At 41.2% G+C, this 19,046-nt stretch overlaps 1 protein-coding gene across 5 annotated transcripts in view; it reads left to right on the top strand.

The window, feature by feature from the left end:
- The first annotated feature begins 6,790 nt into the window (after positions 1 to 6,790).
- The window catches only part of lrriq1 (leucine-rich repeats and IQ motif containing 1), a 56,417-nt gene continuing 44,161 nt past the window's right edge, over positions 6,791 to 19,046 (top strand). For all 5 annotated transcript variants that reach the window (XM_061774336.1, XM_061774335.1, XM_061774333.1 and 2 more), the window contains exons 1-9: positions 6,791 to 7,048; positions 9,057 to 9,153; positions 9,631 to 9,716; positions 12,137 to 12,233; positions 12,329 to 12,426; positions 12,489 to 12,563; positions 12,673 to 15,360; positions 18,364 to 18,516; positions 18,593 to 18,743. In XM_061774336.1, the coding sequence (XP_061630320.1) occupies positions 6,983 to 7,048; positions 9,057 to 9,153; positions 9,631 to 9,716; positions 12,137 to 12,233; positions 12,329 to 12,426; positions 12,489 to 12,563; positions 12,673 to 15,360; positions 18,364 to 18,516; positions 18,593 to 18,743 (3,511 nt within the window). In that variant the 5' untranslated portion in view covers positions 6,791 to 6,982. The remainder of the gene's footprint in view (positions 7,049 to 9,056; positions 9,154 to 9,630; positions 9,717 to 12,136; positions 12,234 to 12,328; positions 12,427 to 12,488; positions 12,564 to 12,672; positions 15,361 to 18,363; positions 18,517 to 18,592; positions 18,744 to 19,046) is intronic.

The raw sequence follows: 19,046 nt of genomic DNA, 5'->3' as shown, positions 1-19,046 counted from the left end.
TGTAGAAAACTGGGTTTTGTTTCACAAATGTGAGCAACAAGTGTGTGTTTCTAATCTGCGGCGCACGTCTGGAAGTTGATAAAAGATGTAACATGGAACGACGTTTCACCAAAGTTCACTTTTTCTGTGACTTTCCCGCAGCCAACAGCCTCCGTAAACCCGCTTCACCGATGGCAGGATCATTAAAGTTTAATGACCGTGGTGGTGGTGTTACGGGAAAATCTGCAACTCGGCAGAATTTGTGGTCCTAGGGGGCGATGTTGTCCGCGACATTGGTTTGGTATGCTGTATTCTGACCATTTTCGAACATCCAAACTTTCAGGTAGCCGGTTCTGAACGTCGTGTCAGAAAAGACTGATTCACAGATATCAGAATCAAAATCGACTTTATTGGCCAAGTATGTTAAAACACATGGAATTTGTCTCTGGTCGGTAGTTGGAGCCACTCTATTACTACAGCAAACAAGCCACTAAAACAAAATATGCATTGAGGACATAAACAGAGAGTCATTGAGCAATATGAGGGTAGTGCAGTAATGCTGAGACAATGACAACTCTTCAAATGATGCAGTGAGTCATCAAGCAATTTAAAGTGACCAGTAATGCGGTAATTCTGATATGACTAAAGACGCAAATGTTGCATAGAGTCCTCAAGCAATTTAAAATGTCCAGTAGTGTGGAATAATGACCAACAACAGTTATGCAAATAGCACAAACTGATGAAGCTACAACAATAAAGACCCATGGTAATACTGTAATGTCACAACAGAAAAGTGCAAAATTGGCAACAAAAAAAAAGGCAAAATTTCTCTATGGAATTATAAGTCCACTGTTTGAGAAGTTAATGGCAAGGCTCAAAACCTAATGGAATGTCTGCTGGGTTTAGTGTCCAAGTTTATTTTATTTTATTTTTGTTGTTGTCCCGGAATTAGAATTCCACTGTTATGGACAAATCTAAGAATTTCTGACCCCAGAATTATGGTAGATATAATAACACAGTGCATAATAAGAAGCATAATTATAATAATTTTAGAATAAGTATTCATTTACACCGCAATAGTCCATTTATTATTTCTTAAGTAATTTGTTTTGGAGACTCCAGGCTGTAGTTTAGCTACTTTTGTCATTTTATTGTAGCTTAGTTAGCTACATTTCTCTGGTAGGTAGCTTCTGTGTCGTTAAGCTTCTGTTAATGTAGAATCACTCGTAGCTTAGCTCACTATATTTTCCAAGTCGCTTTCCAAATCCTGACCGTAACTCATGTTATTTAAAAACTTTATGCCATAAAAGTATCCCAAATTAAGTTAAAAATTCATGAGCCCTCTCTCATACATGTGGCGACTATGTGGAAAGTATTGCACAGCCTTTAATCTGACTCATAGCTTTGAGAAGAGTCCTCCACAATGAGGTTTGTTTGTGAATTTATGTTTTCATACCAACATTGTGAGGACTCATCAAATGTTAATGCTGAATATTTTCCTAAAAGTGCAATATCAATTGTTTGTCTTTTAATTAGGAAACAGGAATTAGGAAATTTGGCAAATTTGCCACAGCTGATGATAGATTCCACAGTGGGGGGAAAAAACATAAATACAAAGGGGTTCACTGTAATACCTCCTTCTCCATCACCATGTTTATTGTCAAAAAAAAATTCTTCTACGCATTGGAGGAAAATGGATATTCAGAGTAGAACCCTCTGGTGGATTAATGACATGGATATTCTAATGCATTGTTGACACAAATGGCCGAGGAAGAGTTTGGGAACAGAGCTGCCAGGTTAACAGCTGCAGAAAAGCCTTGGACAGTAAAAACACACTATTCAAACCATCACTGGTGGGTGTAATCTGCTGTGCAAATCTGCGGCTCGGCGCTGTCTGGCTGCTGTCTACAGCGCCTGCACTCGGACAAAAGCAGCGTACACCTTGCCCCGGCGAGAACTAATTGGAGCGGACAAGTCCTGCTGATGGAGGCGTTTTTACCGATTCAACTTGCTCCACGGAGCTAACCAAACATAAGCCACGCTCGCCACTGAAGTTGTGCCGTGACCCGAGGGGACATTTGCAATACACTTGTGTTCACAGTAATAGCAGCAGGGTTTTAAAGAAGTCTCAAAAGCTCCAAATCCATCTTTGTTGCATGTAGTCTACCTGAAGTGAACTGCTATTCAACTCTAAGACCTACTGTGTATATAGTCATTCTAGTATAGTGGTGCCTTGAAATACAAGTTTAATTTGTTCCTTGACTACCCTCGTAACTCCAAACACTTGTTTCTCAAAGCATCTTTCCCTATTGAAATGAATGGAAATACCATTACTCTGTCCCAGAAAAAAAGGTGTTTATTAATGAGAAACTATCGGTCTGTGATAACAGGGTTATCAAAGTCAAGTTTTACAACAATACATAGCTACATTTATAATTGACTGATAAAGCGAAGCTTTTGGCCAAAATGTATGTGCAGCATATATCGCGCTGGTTATGTTCAAATCAATAGGAACAAGCAAGACTCCTTTGAGATATCCATACTTTCCTTTTTATCTGCCCCCGTCCACTCTTTTTAGCACTTCTTCTTTAACTATCAGTCTTTTTTATGGTTTAATAAATGTGATAAACTACAATATTTAGTATGTGCAGCATCAAGTGCCTATACAAGCTCACTGTTCAAGGCCCCCATATATCCAATCGCTCAATATGCTAAGTTGGCAACTGTCATTTTTGCCAGTCCGATCGCATCGCGCAGTGTGCGGCAGGCCTTATATAATATTATTATATATTATAATACGGATATACTGTACGTGAGAGTCAGCTCCTTTCTTTGCTTCTCAGTGTGGCAGTAATTAGTAGTGTTTCACAGAGGACAAAGAATATATGCATGTGACGATAGTTATGTTATCTGTTTACATGTGTTGCTGCACTATTTGTGCTCAAACAGCCATTCCTTAAAGGGTAACAACACCGCCACCATACACGAATAGGAGTTCACTTCGAGGGCCGGAATTTGGTGGACTCCATGCAACACGGATATGAAGCAGCCCTCAGAAAAGGTGCCTATACAAAAACATATTCGTTCCTTGATTTGTATGCCATAAAGGACATACAGTATACATTCCAATGCTTCAGTTCTCGAATAGCTGTCTCCTTGTGCTGGAAGTCGGTCGACTCTATGTAATACAGATGTGAAGCAACTCTCAGAAACAGAGCTTTTACTTAATATTAGTTCAGTGATTGACAGGAGAGCAAATTCTTCAAACGTTTTTCATGTTGTACATAAAATGCAGACTATTATTCTGAACACTGAGCACAAACAGGAAGCAGTGCAGGTGCAGGGTTGTTTACTGTCGTGCCTTGATGAATAAGGTGGCGTTCCGGTTGTTTTTGTTTCCATGAAATCGCGCTGGACGTGCCGTTCTCCCTTGTGAAAGGCCGAGGAAGGAGACTGGGTTCCTTGTGGAAGGCCCCGAGGGAATGCGGACGGGAAAAGCGGCGTAGGCCCGCTGGAATCTCCTCAAAGTCAAAGGCAGCACAAGTGCGGAGTCTTCGCCGCGGGAGAGGGGAACTGGGAAAGAAGTCTGCATTGTTCACAGTACCACTTTTGTTTTGTTGTTGTTGTCGTCTTGTGATTCTCACCTACAGTCGCTGACCCCCGCTCGACCCACCACAAAGACAACACAAGCCCACCATTCAGCATTGTAGCGATAAAAAAGACTAACGAGTTGTCAAAAGGTTTGTTTCATGTTCTCTGCCAATTGATTGTACTATTTTCCTTTTAAAATTGGGGCATTTTAGCCTTTTCTATGATAAGGAACCATATTTGGAAACATCAAAATGGCCACCACAAGCCCTGCTATGTAACTTAGAACGATGTGATTCCCCCTAGTAAATACTGTATACTATAATACTTTTTGGGAGTTAAAATTTGGTATTTCCAAGTACTAGTGCCGTATAAATCTGTGTTTCCCAACGTTTATTGAGCCAAGGCACTTACAGTATTTTACATGAGAAAAAATATCAAGGCACACCACCAAACAAAAATGTGATAAAAAGTGGCTACACAGGTCAATTGTGTCTTCTGCCATCTAGTGGAAGACTAGCTAATTGTTCTGCCTCTCACGATTGTATATACAGTACAGTACTGTTATGATACATTTTTTTGTAAAGCAAAGCAAAGCAAATTTATTTATAGAGCACATTTCATACACAAGGTAACTCAATGTGCTTTACATGATTAAAAGCATTTAAACACAAAGAAAAAAAAACAGCTTTTAAGCATTTAAAACAAAGATAAATTTTTTAAAAATTAAAACAGCGTAATGTGCAAGAAATATTATTTAAAAGTGGAAATGCTCTAAAAAGCATGAGAAAAAAAGAAGAGTTTTTAACCTGGACTTAAAAAAAATGCACACTTTGGGTTGACGTCACTTGTCTTGGCAACTTATTCCATTTGTGTGCAGCATAATAGCTAAATGCTGCTTCACCATGTTTGCTTTTGACTCTGTGCTCCACTATTTGACCTGAGTCTGTCGATCTCAGAGCCATACTAGGTTTATATCTATTAGCATTTCATTCATGTATTCAGGACCTAAACCATTTCGTGATTTATAGACCTTTAGCAGAACTTTAAAATCTATTCTTTGCACTGGCTCCCAGTCAAGCCAGTGCAAAGACTTTAGAATTGGAGTAATATGCTCCGACCTGGCGGCACGGTGGACGACTGGTTAAAGCGTCAGCCTCACAGTTCTGAGGTGCGGGGTTCAATCCCCGTCCCCGCCTGTGTGGAGTTTCCATGTTCTCCCCGTGCCTGCGTGGGTTTTCTCCGGGCACTCCGGTTTCCTCCCACATCCCAAAAACATGCATGATTTGGAGACTCTAAATTGCCCGTAGGTGTGACTGTGAGTGCGAATGGTTGTTTGTTTGTATGTGCCCTGCGATTGGCTGGCAACCAGTTCAGGGTGTACCCCGCCTCCTGCCCGATGACAGCTGGGATAGGCTCCAGCACGCCCGCGACCCTAGTGAGGAGAAGCGGCTCAGAAAATGGATGGATGGATGGATGCTCCGACCTCTCTGTTCTGGTCAGAACCCGAGCTATAGCATTCTGAATGAGCTGCAGCTGTTTAATGGTCTTTTGGGGGAGACCAGTCAGAAGTAGTACAATAGTCAAGTCTACTTGAGATAAAAGCATGGATGAGCTTCTCCTGGTCTGCTTCGCACATGCAAGCCTTCACTCTGGATATGTTCTTCAGATGGTAGAAAGCACTTTTAGTAAATGATTTGATATGACTGTTGAAAGTCAGGTCGGAATCTATCAGTACACCAAGGTTTCGGACTTGGTCTTTGGTTTTTAAAGAGAGTAACTCCAGGTATTTACTAACAGCAATCCTCTTTTTTGTAGTGCCAAAAACAATTATCTCAGTTTTGTTGTGGTTTATTTGTGGAAAAATTTGGCTCATCCAGTTATTTATCTGTTTTAGACAGTGACACAACACCTCAATAGAACTGTAGTCATCTGGAGACACTGCTAGATCTAACTGTGTGTCATCTGCATAGCTATGATAGTCAAAATTAAAGTTTGAAAAGTATTACCCAAGGGTAGCAAATACAGGCTGAACAGGAGGGGTCCATGAACTGACCCTTGAGGGATCCCATAGGACATTGCCATTCGATGAGATTGAAAACTTCCAAAGGTTCAAAAATAATTCCTTTCCTCCACGTAGGACCTGGACCATTTAAGGACTGTTCCATTTAGTCCTACCCACGTTTCCAACCTGTTCAACAGTATCTTATGATCTACCGTATCAAAAGTCGCACTGAGATCCAATAAGACCAGAATTGACACCTTTCCTGTGTCAGAATTCAACCTTATATCATTTAGCACTTTGATAAGAACAGATTCTGTCATGTGATGAGTTTGAAAACCTGATTTAAATTTGTCAAAAAGTCCATTTAAGTTCAAGAAATTGCTGAGTTGATTAAAAATAACTTTCTCAACAATCTTGGCTATGAAAGGGAGATTTGAGATGGGTCTATAGCAGGTACGGGGAGAACATGCAAACCCCGGTCCTCAGAACTGTGAGCCAGACGCTCTAACCAGTCGACCAGCGTGCCACCCATTAACAAACCAATATAGAAAATAAGTATGCAGCATCATAACATCTCAGCTGTGACTTGTTGTTCATGTTCCAATGAATAAATCCATCCATTTTCTATTTCACTCATTCCGTTCAGGGTAGTGAATAGCTGAGCTTATCCCAGAATTCGGGCGAAAGGCAGCATACACCCTGGACTGGTCGCCAGTCAGTCACAGGGCACCCGTTAAATAAGACCAATAAAATGATATTGCAATACAATAATTCATTTTTATATTGAATGAGTTTCCAATTATTTTTTTGCACAAAATATACCTTTTAATGTTCCATAGGGGACTTTGTTTCCATGGTAACAACTCGTGGACGTGGAAAATTCATTTTGTTGTTTAGTTTTTTTTCTCTAGAAAATAGTGTCATATCAACTCCAACTTAGTACAATAAATTGTCCCCAATTAAATTAATTATAGTAAAATAGTACAAAACAACTTTACAGTATTATTAGAATGAATTATTAATCAATCCTGTTTGAGCAAGTTTTCCCTACCGTTCTGTGGTTTCTACTGTTCTACGTAACGAAACTCATGTACAGTAAATTGCTGGGGTTCAATAAGGGTTAAAACCATTTTACAGTCAAGAAATTTACAATTGCTTTTCGCACAAATCGTCCTATATATTGCTCCGTAGCTTCCACTGTTTCTATGGTAACGAAAACTCATGGACGCGGAAGTAATCGTGTAGTAATTGTTAAGTGAAATTGCGCGCCATACAGAATTTTACGTAACGAGACGGCAAATGTAAGAGTTTAGCAGCTATATAACGGTTGTGACCTAACTGTTAATTTACATTTTTGCAACTAAATGAACGCAAGTCAATCTAACAGAAGTCGGTAATCAGCGTCACAATATGTCGGAGGAGCTCCACACTTCTGACACGGAGGAAGAAGACGCCGAGGAAGAGTATGAAGAGGAGGTATTTTTAAGCAGTTTTATTTATTTAAATATATTTGCAAATAAAGTTGTCTCGGGCTAGGCAACTTGCTCATGTAGGTGCTAGCATAAATGAAATGCAAGGTGAGCCAAAAGTAAGTACTGTATGAACTTTTTAAATTAATTTATTCGACGGACGAAGGAAGGAAGACTGAAAGGAAACAAGGATGTATGAAAGGAGAGAAGTAAAAAAGGAGAGAAGAAGCAAACAAGGATGCACGAAAGGAAGGAATTAGGAAAGAATAATGGAGGGAAGTAATGAAGGAAAGTAGGATTGGGGAAAGGAAAGAGGGATGAAAGGGATTAAGTTGGGTAAGGGAGAAAGAAAGGAAGGAAACAAGGACGATGTAAGGAGGGAAGGATGGAAACAAGGATGTATGATGGAAAGACAGATGTAAAGTGGAGAGGAAGGATGGAAGGAAGATTAGATGGTGTGAAAGGAAGGAACGATGAGAGTAGGATGGAAGGAAGGATACAAGGGTGGTATGAAAGGAAGGAAAGAAGGGGAGATAGGAAAAAACAATAGAAAAGGGTTGTATGCAAGCAAGGAAAGAAGGGAGGGGGAGGGAAGGAAACAACGGTGGTTTGACTGGGTGGAAGAATGGAAGGTAGACGGATTAAAAGTGGGAAGGAAGGATGAAAGGACAGTTGGATGATATGAAAGGTAGGAAGGATGAGACTAGGATGGAATGAATGATACGAGGATGGTACAAAAGAAGGATGGAAGCAAGTGAGATGGCAAACTAGGGTGTTATGAAAGGAAGGAAGGCTGGAGAGTAGGATGGAAGGACAGTTAGAGGGACGGTATGAAAGGAAGCAAGGAAGGGAGTTAAGAAGTAAGGAAGGAATTCAGGAAAGAAAGAAGGAAGGGAGGGAGGGATGTAAGGAAGGAATCCAGGAAAGAAGGATGGAAGGAAGGAAGCAAATGTGGATGTATAAGGAAGAAAGGTTGGAATGAAAGAAGCATCGGTGGAAGGATGAAATGAAACTGGGATGAAGTGAAAGGAAAAATTGATGAAAAGAAGGAATTTAGGATGTATGACAGGAAGGAAGAATTGAGGCTGGGAAGGAGGGATGTAAAGTGGGAAGGAAAGATGGTTGGATGGTATAAAAAGAAGAATAGAGCGTAGAATGATAGAAGTATGCAAGAATGGTAAGAGGAAGGAAAGAAGGACGAAAGGGGGGGAGATAGGAAGGAAAGAAGGAAACCGAGATGGTGTGATTTAGTGAAAGAAGGGGGGACGATTGAACAAGAAGGGAAATATGGATGTATGAAAGGAAGGAAGGACTCAAGGAAGGAAATAAGGATGGTATAAAAGGAAGTAAGGAAGGATGAAAGAATGACAGAAGGAAGGGGCTCACCAGCATTTTAAAGGTCTCCACCAGGTCAACATACAACAACACACTTCTGACACTGACCTTGAAACCATGATTTGAAACTCGAACTACAAACTCTAATCCTGGCTTGAAACCCTGAACTGCAAACCCAGACCAAGGCTAAAAACCCTAACTTTAAACTTCAACCCTGGCTAGAAACCCAATTTTGAAACCCTACTTTAAATCTGTCTTGAAGCATTAGTTTGAAACCCTTTTTGCAGCACTAACACTTGATACTACTATTATACTTAAAAGTTCATCTCGGATGTTTTTGTGAACTAGTGTGGTGTTGTGTGTGGCAGTGTTGTGGAAAGGTTTAACCCTTAACATTTTCAGCATTTACCAGATTAAGATGGGCTGATTAGATTTGATCAAGTTTATTATTGCTAAGTTTGGAAAAGTGTATACCCACCTTTGGCCAACCGCCTGTTGTTCAACCGTTATTTGATGTCTCTGAAACATTCATTTTTTTAAACAAAAATGCTCCATTCTTTTGATTGACTCCATTTGGGAAGTATTTCTTATATTTTGAACCTCTTCTGTTGCTCAATAAGGTCACCCAAATAACACATTGAGGATATTGTGCTAATCTAATGTCCATTTTGTTACTTCAGGCCTCCTCTGAGGTCCCGGTGTCGCTGCTCAGCTATTTTGAGGCCTCCAGAAGGCGAGCGGCAGCTTGTGAGAAGTTCATCCTTGAGGACCTTGAAAGTATGAATTATTTGTAGTTTTCTATACAAAACGGACACACGTACATCCATCATCCATTTTCTGTACCGCTTTATCCTCACAAGGGACGTGGGCGTGCTGGAGCCTATCCCAGCCATCTTTGGGCGAGAGGCGGGGTACACCCTGATCTGGTCACCAGCCCATCGCAGGGCACATATAAACAACCAACCATTCGCGCACACATTCACACCCAAGGGCAATTTAGAGTCTTCAATCAACCTATCATGCATGTGTTTGTGATGTGGGAGGAAACTGGAGTGCCCGGAGAAAACCCACACAGGCACGGGGAGAACATGCAAACTCCACACAGGCGGGGCAGGGATTTGAACCCCGGTCCTCAGAACTGTGAGGCAGATGTGCTAACCAGTCGCCCACACGTACATGACAAAGAAAACTGATTAAACTACGATTGCTCTGGTTCTTTATCGCCCATGGTAATGAGTTTTTGTGTGTTCTCAGGTCTGACTGCATCACGACACAATGAACAAACAACGCACACAAATTTTGCTGTGGTCGACGAGGACACCAAGACAACTAATGAGGCGGTAACTGGCTTTCATTACATGACCTTGTGGCCCGTGACAAAAATTAGTTTGACACATGCTTGCTCCTTTTGGAAGTTATTCATGATGATAACCACCACGGTGCACAACAGAATAACAGCTAGTGAATATAATCCAGAGTATAAAAAAATAAATAAAAAATCGCTCAGTCACCCACAGGCGCATGCGAGCTTGCATCATAGTTATTGTATTTATCGTAGTTATCGTTCCTTGCCAGTTAGTTATTCATGATGAAGGCCACTTTGCACAATAAAAATAAACAGAACGACAAAAAATAACCCAGAGTACAAAATATTTTATAATACCAGAGCTGCCAAATGTTATGGAACGTCCGTATTTTGTTACGGAAATCACTGAAGGTTAACTTGTTACCGCCGTAACACCGATTGTTCCGGATATTGGAAAGAAAAATCCAGCCTCTGACATTACCGTCACGTCCACGTTGAACAGCTGCTTGGTGCACGCTATTTTATTACGCCCCCTGGCTGCCAAGCCGCAGAGGCGAATGTTCTCTTTGCGTCCGGTGTCAATGCTTTGTAAGTCACTGATCGTCGCCTCCAGGGTGGCGAATAAGCTACACCTCTGACCAAGCTTCTTACAAGTGTCATGAAGGCAGGACAAGGAGTGGATAGGCGAAGACTAGGTCAAAGCCATGCTAATTGCTAAGCTATCATGTCACGCAGTCGCAAAACATCAAAATAAGTGATTTGGTGAAACCATTCACTTGTCACATAGGTCTGGCTGGATCTGCATTATCGCAGAGAAGAACCAACTTTGAACAACAAAATAATAGGCCAATTAATACATGTTTACATATATAAATATAGAATAATAAACGTACACACAGGACACCGCGTCTGAACCGGGAATTAATTGGTATATCACTGCACATGTCACTTCAGACGGTGGGCAGGTTAAAAGTATATTATTAATGTAAATAAATATTTGTAATATAAGATAAGACAACCTTCATTAGTCCCACAATGGGGAAATCTGCATCCTTTCAGCAGCAATTGTGGATATAGGTATATAGTATAGATATATAATATAAATATGTTATATAAATAGCATGCAAGAGAAGACATGTACAGGAAGTACATGGCACAAAATAGAAACCAAAGCTATTGTCTGTACATAGACTATCCAATTCAATCTATCAGCAACGTTAGGTTTTTTTTTTTTGAAAAATAGAATTCTGAGTTTTAATTTTGACATTTGAGACATGCTTTAATAGACTTGCTTTTTTTTTCCGTTACCAGGTATGAAAATACAATTGGCAAAATGCAAATTAATTCATAGACACAGATATTTTTGATTATGAAATGTTGAAATCTCATATATTGGTACTTTGATTCAGGCTGCAACTGTGTCTGCCATTACAAGGTTGATGTCTGGCTCTTTTCAATATCAGGTCACTGGGTAATAAATCAATGTTGATTAATGAAATCATTACAACCTATGATCTGGACAGTTTGTTACTAAATGAAACGTGGTTAACAGAAAGTAGCTGTAATACCATTTTAAATGAGGCAACACTCTTTTTTTCCACATGCTTTTTTGACCATTTCCACTTTTCAATTATATTTCTTGCACTGTATGCTGTTTTAATTGTATTTAAATTGTTTTCTCTTTGTTTTAAATGTTTATAAGCTGTTTTTTTCTCCTTTGTTTTTAAATGCTTTTAATCATGTAAAGCAGTGTTCCCCAACCTTCTTTGCACCGCGGACCGGTTAGGAGTCGGCATTTTTCTCACGTACGCACATACACACACACACGCGCGCACGCACACACACGCATACACATACATACATACATACGCACACACACACGCTTGTCTCGCTTCTGCTTCCTCCTTCGCCGTTCGTAGTACGTCCATGTGGGCGCGACGCAGGAGTCGCAGTTATTGTAGGCAGCCAGACCAGACTGCAGTTCCGTAGCTCCTCAATGAGAGTAGACTTTGAACTCCGTAAAAGTAGTTCTGCCTGTGTCGAGCAGAAACCTACGACTGTATCTGTGTCAGCGCGGACTTGGTGCGTGAGAGTTAACTCTTGCGATAAACCCGTATTTTAAGTAGGACTCCTGATATAGTGTTGTTTCATTCACGAACGTTTCCTTCAAAAAAAAAAAATCTTTTCAGTAAACGGAAGCATTTTGTGCAGTCTCAACGTGATTATTGAGATGCGCAGCTGGTGCGGCGGAGAAGATACGGTCAATTTTCAAAATAAAATACATTGATACGTGAATTGCAATACAATAGAAATTATATAAATTGGTCATTCTTTCTCTGCGGCCCGGTAACAAATGCCTCACTGACCGGTGGTTGGGGACGACTGATGTAAAGCACATTGAGTTGCCTTGTGTATGAAATGCGCTATATAAATAAATTTGCTTCGCTAATGCAGGCAGACATGTTTGGTGAACAAAATGAAGACAACAGCGCCTCATCTGGTGTTGATGCAGATGAACAAGAGTTTTCAACTGTGTGCTATGAAAGCCAAGGTAAAATGCTGCAGGACTGTATACCCTCGAAAGGCGGCACCACAATAGTAGTTTGGTCTCTTTTATTCACTTAGCACCCTTTTATGACTCATTAGAGGCTGGGGGCAGAGATCTCCGACTGGAGATGGAGCGTAGGAGACGAGAAGAACAAGACTTTGAGGAGGAGCTGCAAAGGATGATGGAGATGGAGAAGGTGAGTTCAAGGAAGTCTTTGAGGTAAATCCAGGAACAATATCTTGTGTTTTCCATGTGCAGCTGCGACAGAGGGAGGCGGATATGAGGGAGTTGAAGGCTCTGGAAGAGCTTGAGCGGGAGTTCTGGCTTGGACAGGTTGGTCTCGTTGAGAACATCCAAAAAGTGAATAATTTAATGCATAAATTCAACCACTTTGGTGTCAGGTGTTGTAAGAAAATGTGTGAATTTTGTATCGGTCAAACAGGAACTGTTTAACGACCTGAAGAGACAAGTGGAGGAGGAGGTCAAAAAGAGGGATGCCGACCAGAAGAGGCTGGCACAACGACAGAAAGAAGAGGAGGAAGAGGAAAAGAGGAGGAAGAGTGGGCAAGAAGATGAGAGGAGGAAAGAGGCAAAGGGGAAACTTATGGAGGAAGAGCACGGGTGGGAGGAGGAGGATAAGAAGAGGAAAGAGGCAGAAAGGAAGCAAATACAGGAAGAGGAAAAGAGGAAAAAGGAGGAAGAAGGCAAGAGGAGGAAAGGGGTAGAAATTAAACTGAAAGAGGAAGTGGAAATGACTAGAAGAAAGGAGGAAGAAGAAGCAAAAAAGGGAAAAGGGGCGGAAGTGGAAGCCCGGAGAAAGCAGATGGAGGAAGAGGAAAAGAGGAGGAGGAAGGAGGAAGCAAAAGAGAGGCACAAACAAATGGAAGAAGAACTGATGATGAATGAGGAGGAAGAGGACAAGAGGAGGCAAGAACCAGATGGGAAACTGAAGGCGCAAGAGGAAATGAAAAGGAAGGAGGAAGAAGACAAGAAGACGAAACAGGCAGAGAGGAAGCAGAATGAAAAGAAGGGAAAAGGGCAGGAAGAGGAAGTATGGCGAAAGAAGACAGAGGAAGCAGAAAAAAGGTGGAAGGAGGAGGAAGAGGAAATAAAACAGGAGGGAGAAGAAAAAAGGATAAAAGAGGCAGAAGTGATGCAAATAGAAGAAGAGGTGATGAAAAAGTGGGAGGAAGAGAAAAGGAGTGCCAAAAGCGAAGCAAGCAAAATTCAGGAGGAGGATGACGATAAGAGGAGGGGAAAGGGGGACGAAGAGGAGAGCAAAAGGAAAGAGGCTAAGCAGAAGGTAATGGAGGATGAAGAAAAGAGGAGTGATGGTGAGCAAATGGAAGAAAGAAGCCATAAAACAGAGGAAGAGGAAAAGATGAAAGAAACAGTGAGAAAGAAGGAGGAGGAAAAGAGGAGGAGGCAAGAGGAGGAAAAAAAGCAAATGATGATGAAGTGTGAGGAAGTAGAAAAGAAGATGAACGAGGTAGCGAGAAACCAACTGGAGCAAGAGGAAAAGAGGAAGAAGAAGGAGGGAGAGATGAGGATGATAGAGGAAGAGGAGAACAGAGTGATAGAGGAAGACAACGAGAGGAGAAAAGAGACAGAGGGGAAGGGAACTGAGAATGAAGAAAAGAGGAAGAAGAGTAAGGAGAAAGATGTGAGGAGGAAGACAGAGGAAGTAGAAATACGGAGCCAGAAAATTGAGGAAGGGGAAAAGAGGGAAAAAGGGGCAGTGAGGAAAAAGGAGGAAGAGCAAACGAGGAGCAAAGAGGCAGGCAGGAAGTGGAAAGAAGAAAACAAGAAGAGGAACAGGGATGAAGAAGGCATGACGAGGACGAGTGAAGAAGAAGACCGACGGAAGGAGGAAAAGGAAGAGCAGGGTAATGAGGAAGCAGAAAACAGGAAGAAGAATGAGGAAGGAGAGAGGAGTGAAGCTTTACGAAGGAAACGCATGGAGGAAGAGAAGAGGACAAAGGCTGATGGTAAAGACATGAGGAAAGTAAGAGAGCTGAAGAAAAAAGAAACAGAGGTGTGGAAGAAAATGGATGAAGGTCAGAAGATAATGGAGAAGGAAAGGATGAAGCAGTTGGATGTGGAGATGACCAGGAGGAGGAAGGAAGAGGAGAGAAGAAGCAAGCAAATGAAGAAGGAGAGGAGAGAGGAAGTTAAAGAGTATGAAGAACCTCTGAGAAAAAAACAAAATGAAAGGGATGAGAGAACACTCACCAGAACTGAAATGGACCAGAATATCCTTGAGAACTTCCATCAGAACATCCAGGAGAATGTCCATGAAAACATCTGTCTAAACAGCCACGAGAACATCCATGAGAAAATCCATCATAACATTGACAAGAACATTCAAGAAAACATCCAACACAAGATTAATGAGAACTTCATTGAGAACATGCATCAGAGCATCCACGAAAACATTCATCAGAACACCCACGAGAAGATCTCCTCGAACAACCATCACAATATCTGTGAAACCATGCATGAGAACATTCATCAGAACATCAGTGAGAACATCTATGAAAATGGCCATGGCCAGCAAAACATCCACCAGAACATTCCTGAGAACATCCGCCAGAACATTCATCAGAACATCCATGAGAACATTGAGGAGAACATCCACCAAAACATTAATGAGAACATCGATGAGAACATTTCTCAGACTATCCATCAAAACATTGATGAGAATAGTCATCAAAACATCAACGAGAACAGCAATGATAACATTTCTCAGAATATCCATCAAAACATTGATGAGAATATTCATCAAAACATTGACGAGAACATTAATGAGAACATTCATCAAAACAACCAAGAGAACATCCATCATAAGATCTGTGGAAACATCCATGAGACAATCGAGAATATTAAGGAGACCATCCACCAGAATTCCTCAGGCCAAACTGGTAGCCCCTGGCACTCCCAGCTCATGCATGAGAGGAGGCTTTCCTGGATGAAAGGACACGTCTGCTGGTCAGAACTGCAGAACAGGAGCATGTGGAGAGGTTCTGTCGGCTCCAGGAGACAGTCCAAGAGGTCCGCCCAGGACGACGACCTTCCTCCGCTTTGTCCCAACACGCTGCTACGGGCTGCGGGCAGGAGATCCCTGCAGGAGGTATGTCACTTAAGTCCTGTTTGAACCAAGCAGAACACTTGAATTTCTAGGTTTCAGTTTATCAGTTTATTTTTGAAAGGGGACAATGCAATTTCATAAAACACATGAAGTACACATGGTTAAAAAAGCCAGAATTAGCCAGAAGGCTAGTTTTCATCTGTAGTCCCCTGGCCATGATGTAAAAAAGCAGTAAAATACATCTACAAGACAATATAATACAGGATACATAATCAAACTATACTATTAAGAGAGAATAAAACCATAATTTTTTTGATCATAACAAAAAGACAACATAACATACTTGTCTTTTAGTGTTGGCAGCTATAGGTGTTAACTAGCCACATTTTCAGTTTTTTTTGTGAAGGCCTTGTATGTTGTAAGCAGTTTAGCCTCCTCAGGTACTGAGTTCCACTCACCAGCGCTCCGCACTGACCAGGCTGACTTACTGAAAGTGCTCCTGCGCAGAGGAATGAGACAGTCACCTCTGACAGAGCTTCGAGTGACACGCTCAGAGCTGTTTCTTTGGCTGATGAACTCAGCCAGAGGAGCTGGGGCCAAATCATGCAGTACTTTATAAATCAAATTTAAATCTGCAAATATGTGAAGACGGTCCCAGTTTAAAAGACTGTATTTTTTTAAAATTGCACAGTGATGATAGTGCCTTCGTTTTTTATCCATCACTTTAATTACTTGTTTGTACAAAACTTCCAATGGTTTTTTTGCATTCTGACCAGCCTGGGACCAACTGGTTATGCAATAGTTAAAGTGACTAAGAATCATCGAATGCAGGTAAATTTTTGCAGCTTCAGTTGACATTTCATTCCGAATTGCACGAAAATTTGCGAGGTTTAATTTGATATTTTTACACAATTTGTCAATATGGGCTTTAAAGGAAAGCTGTGAATCTATTATTAACCCAAGATATTTGTATTGGCCGACAATTTGCATTTTTTCTCCATTAACAAGTATGTCGGGGTCAGGTGATACTCTATTTGTTTTAGTGAAATACATGCCTACAGTTTTAGAAACGTTTAGCTGTAGACAGCACTCCTGCAACCAAGTTGTGACACAGGACATTGTATTAGTGAGTTTAGCAGCAACAGTATCTTTGGAGCGACCATGAGCAAAGAAAACTGTGTCGTCTGCATACATTACGCACTCTGCTTCAGAGCAAACAGTGGGCAAATCGTTGATATAAAGACTAAATAAAAGGGGGCCCAATATTGATCCCTGAGGGACTCCAGAGGTTAGCCTAAGAGACTCTGATCTGCAGTTGTTAACTGATACAGATTGTGTTCGGTCATGCAGATATGATTCAATCCAGCTCACAGCTTTGCGAGAGAAGTAAAATTTTGAGAGCTTGGTAAGAAGAACAGAGTGATTTACTGTATCAAAAGCTTTCCTGAGGTCCAAGAACACCGCCCCTACAACTCCACCCTTGTCGAGAGAAGATTTTATTTTCTCAATGAAGAGGCATGTAGCCATTTCAGTGGAATGCTTGGATCTGAAACCAAACTGCATGGCGTGGAGAGAGGGGGAGCTGCTGATTAAATAATGGACAATCTGCTCTGACACCCATTTTTCTGCAACTTTGGAAATGGCCGGAAGAATGCTTATAGGTCGGTAGTTATTCAGAGAAGTTGAGTCACCGGATTTAAAGACAGTGGTAACAATAGCAGATTTCCAGGCCTTTGGAAAGTGACCAGATGAAATTGAAAGATTAATGATTGAGGCAATAGGAGTAGCATGAGTTGAACCTAGATCTTTGAGGATGTTCGTGTCCATTCCAAAAACATCCTTTGCCTTAGATGGTTTGAGTGAATGAATTAAATCGATAACTTTGGTCTCAGTAATATTTGTAATAGTAAAGAACTGCGTTGTAGACAATGCAGGGTATTCCTTCATTTGTTTTACTGCAAACTTAGAAGAGATTTCTGACACAGATTCAATGAAGTAGTTGTTAAAAGCATCAGCCATCACTTGAGGTTCCGTCAGGATGTTTCCATTTAATTGAATTTGCATTAGTTTTGTTTTGTTATTTTGTGTATCACCCAATAGTTTTTTAATATAATTCCAGGTTATTTTTGAATTTCCCTTCGCACTATTCAGAGCAGTAATGAAAAAGTCAGCTTTAGGTTTTCTTATTTCTTTCACTACCCTATTTCTCAGGTATAAATATTGCACCAAAAAAAAAAAAAAAAAACCAACCTTTCACACAAAGATCAGTCGTAAAAGAGAACCCAGCATATATCCGAAATGGGCTTCTGTTACTTTCCTAGAAAGCAAAAAAATCATGGGTCTACTTCATCCCTCCATTCCCTGTTGGTGCCTCTAATATAGAACAATGACACAGAAAAATGTTGTCTTTTGCAGGCAGTGTAAAAGGTGCTGCCAATAGTACTGTACCTCTGAATGCAAAAAAAATTGTTGCGTCGCCTCCCGCAAAAGGTAGGAAAATGCTGACTTTTAGAGGCAGCATTAAAGGGGCTTCTGACTCACCTTCATTCCTCTCTCCCGTGTCGCTGCCTTTCACACAGAACAATGACATGAGAAAATGGTGGCCTTTGCAGGTGGTGTAAAAGGGGTTTCTGATACAACCTCAGATGCTGGGAGATTGCCGAGTAGACTTGTTTTCCTCCATTCTGTGCTTGTGCCTTTCACCCAACAGAGACACACAGGCAGTGCTGAAATGGGCTTGTTATATTAGCTACAAAGGTGAAAAAACTGCCAGGTTGACTTTGTCCCCCCCATTCTGCTTGGTGCCTTTCACACACTAAAGTCACACAGCAAAATGCTGTCTTTTGCGCGCAGTGTGAAAGGGGCTTCTGATACTACCTTGGATGGTGGGAAATTGCTCTGTTCTCTTCACCCACTCCGTTCTGTCACTCCCTTTCACACAGACCAGCAATACAGGAAACTTCATGTGGTGTCTCTCAAGGGAATCAGGGACACATAGAACAGTAGTTAATGGAGGAGATGACAAAGTCATTTTGTGTCTTCCAGATCGCCATCTTGGTTCTGGAGGACGTGCCAGGCTGCAGCTTGTCCACTCTGACTCAATGCGCTCGACTTCAGTCTCTCACGCTGAGAAGATGCGGGCTGAAGGTACTGGAAGGCATCAGTCAGTTAGCGGAGCTGTGTTACGTTGACGTGCAGGTGAGTGCTGGGTTGGCCATCTTGAACTGTGTCCATTTTGTCAAAACAAAGATCTCCATTTTTTTTTTCCTGGCAGGAAAACAACATCTCAAGGGTGGACTGTGAGAATATGACTGGTTTGAGAGTTCTCAAGATGGGCTGCAACAAGTTGACGTCCATTCACGGTTTAACCGGTGCAGAGAACCTGGATGTTCTAGAATTTTCGCACAATTCCATTACACGCATTGGTAAACGTTTTTTTTTGTTGTTTTTTTACATTTACAAAAGGGAGCGAAAATCTGATCCATTGCTCCTCAACTCGGATTAGCACCCAAATTATAAAGATTTTATGTCTGCCCCTTTTTTTTACAGCTCCACAAACTTTCATTGACTCAGTTTAACTATTTTTATGCTTCAATCCGATCACCAACAAACAAACGGAAATTGTATTGAAATTGAAATAGTGAAGTGTATTTTAATCCATAAATTAATTTTGTACCTCAGAACTGAGCCTTTGTACCTTTTGTAATGGCCACGCTCAAAACAGCTCT

This window comes from Phyllopteryx taeniolatus, chromosome 5, assembly GCF_024500385.1.
Source record: "Phyllopteryx taeniolatus isolate TA_2022b chromosome 5, UOR_Ptae_1.2, whole genome shotgun sequence".
Taxonomy (NCBI): domain Eukaryota; kingdom Metazoa; phylum Chordata; class Actinopteri; order Syngnathiformes; family Syngnathidae; genus Phyllopteryx; species Phyllopteryx taeniolatus.
Note: the sequence above shows the minus strand (reverse complement) of the source record. Positions and strands in the feature narration are given on the sequence as shown.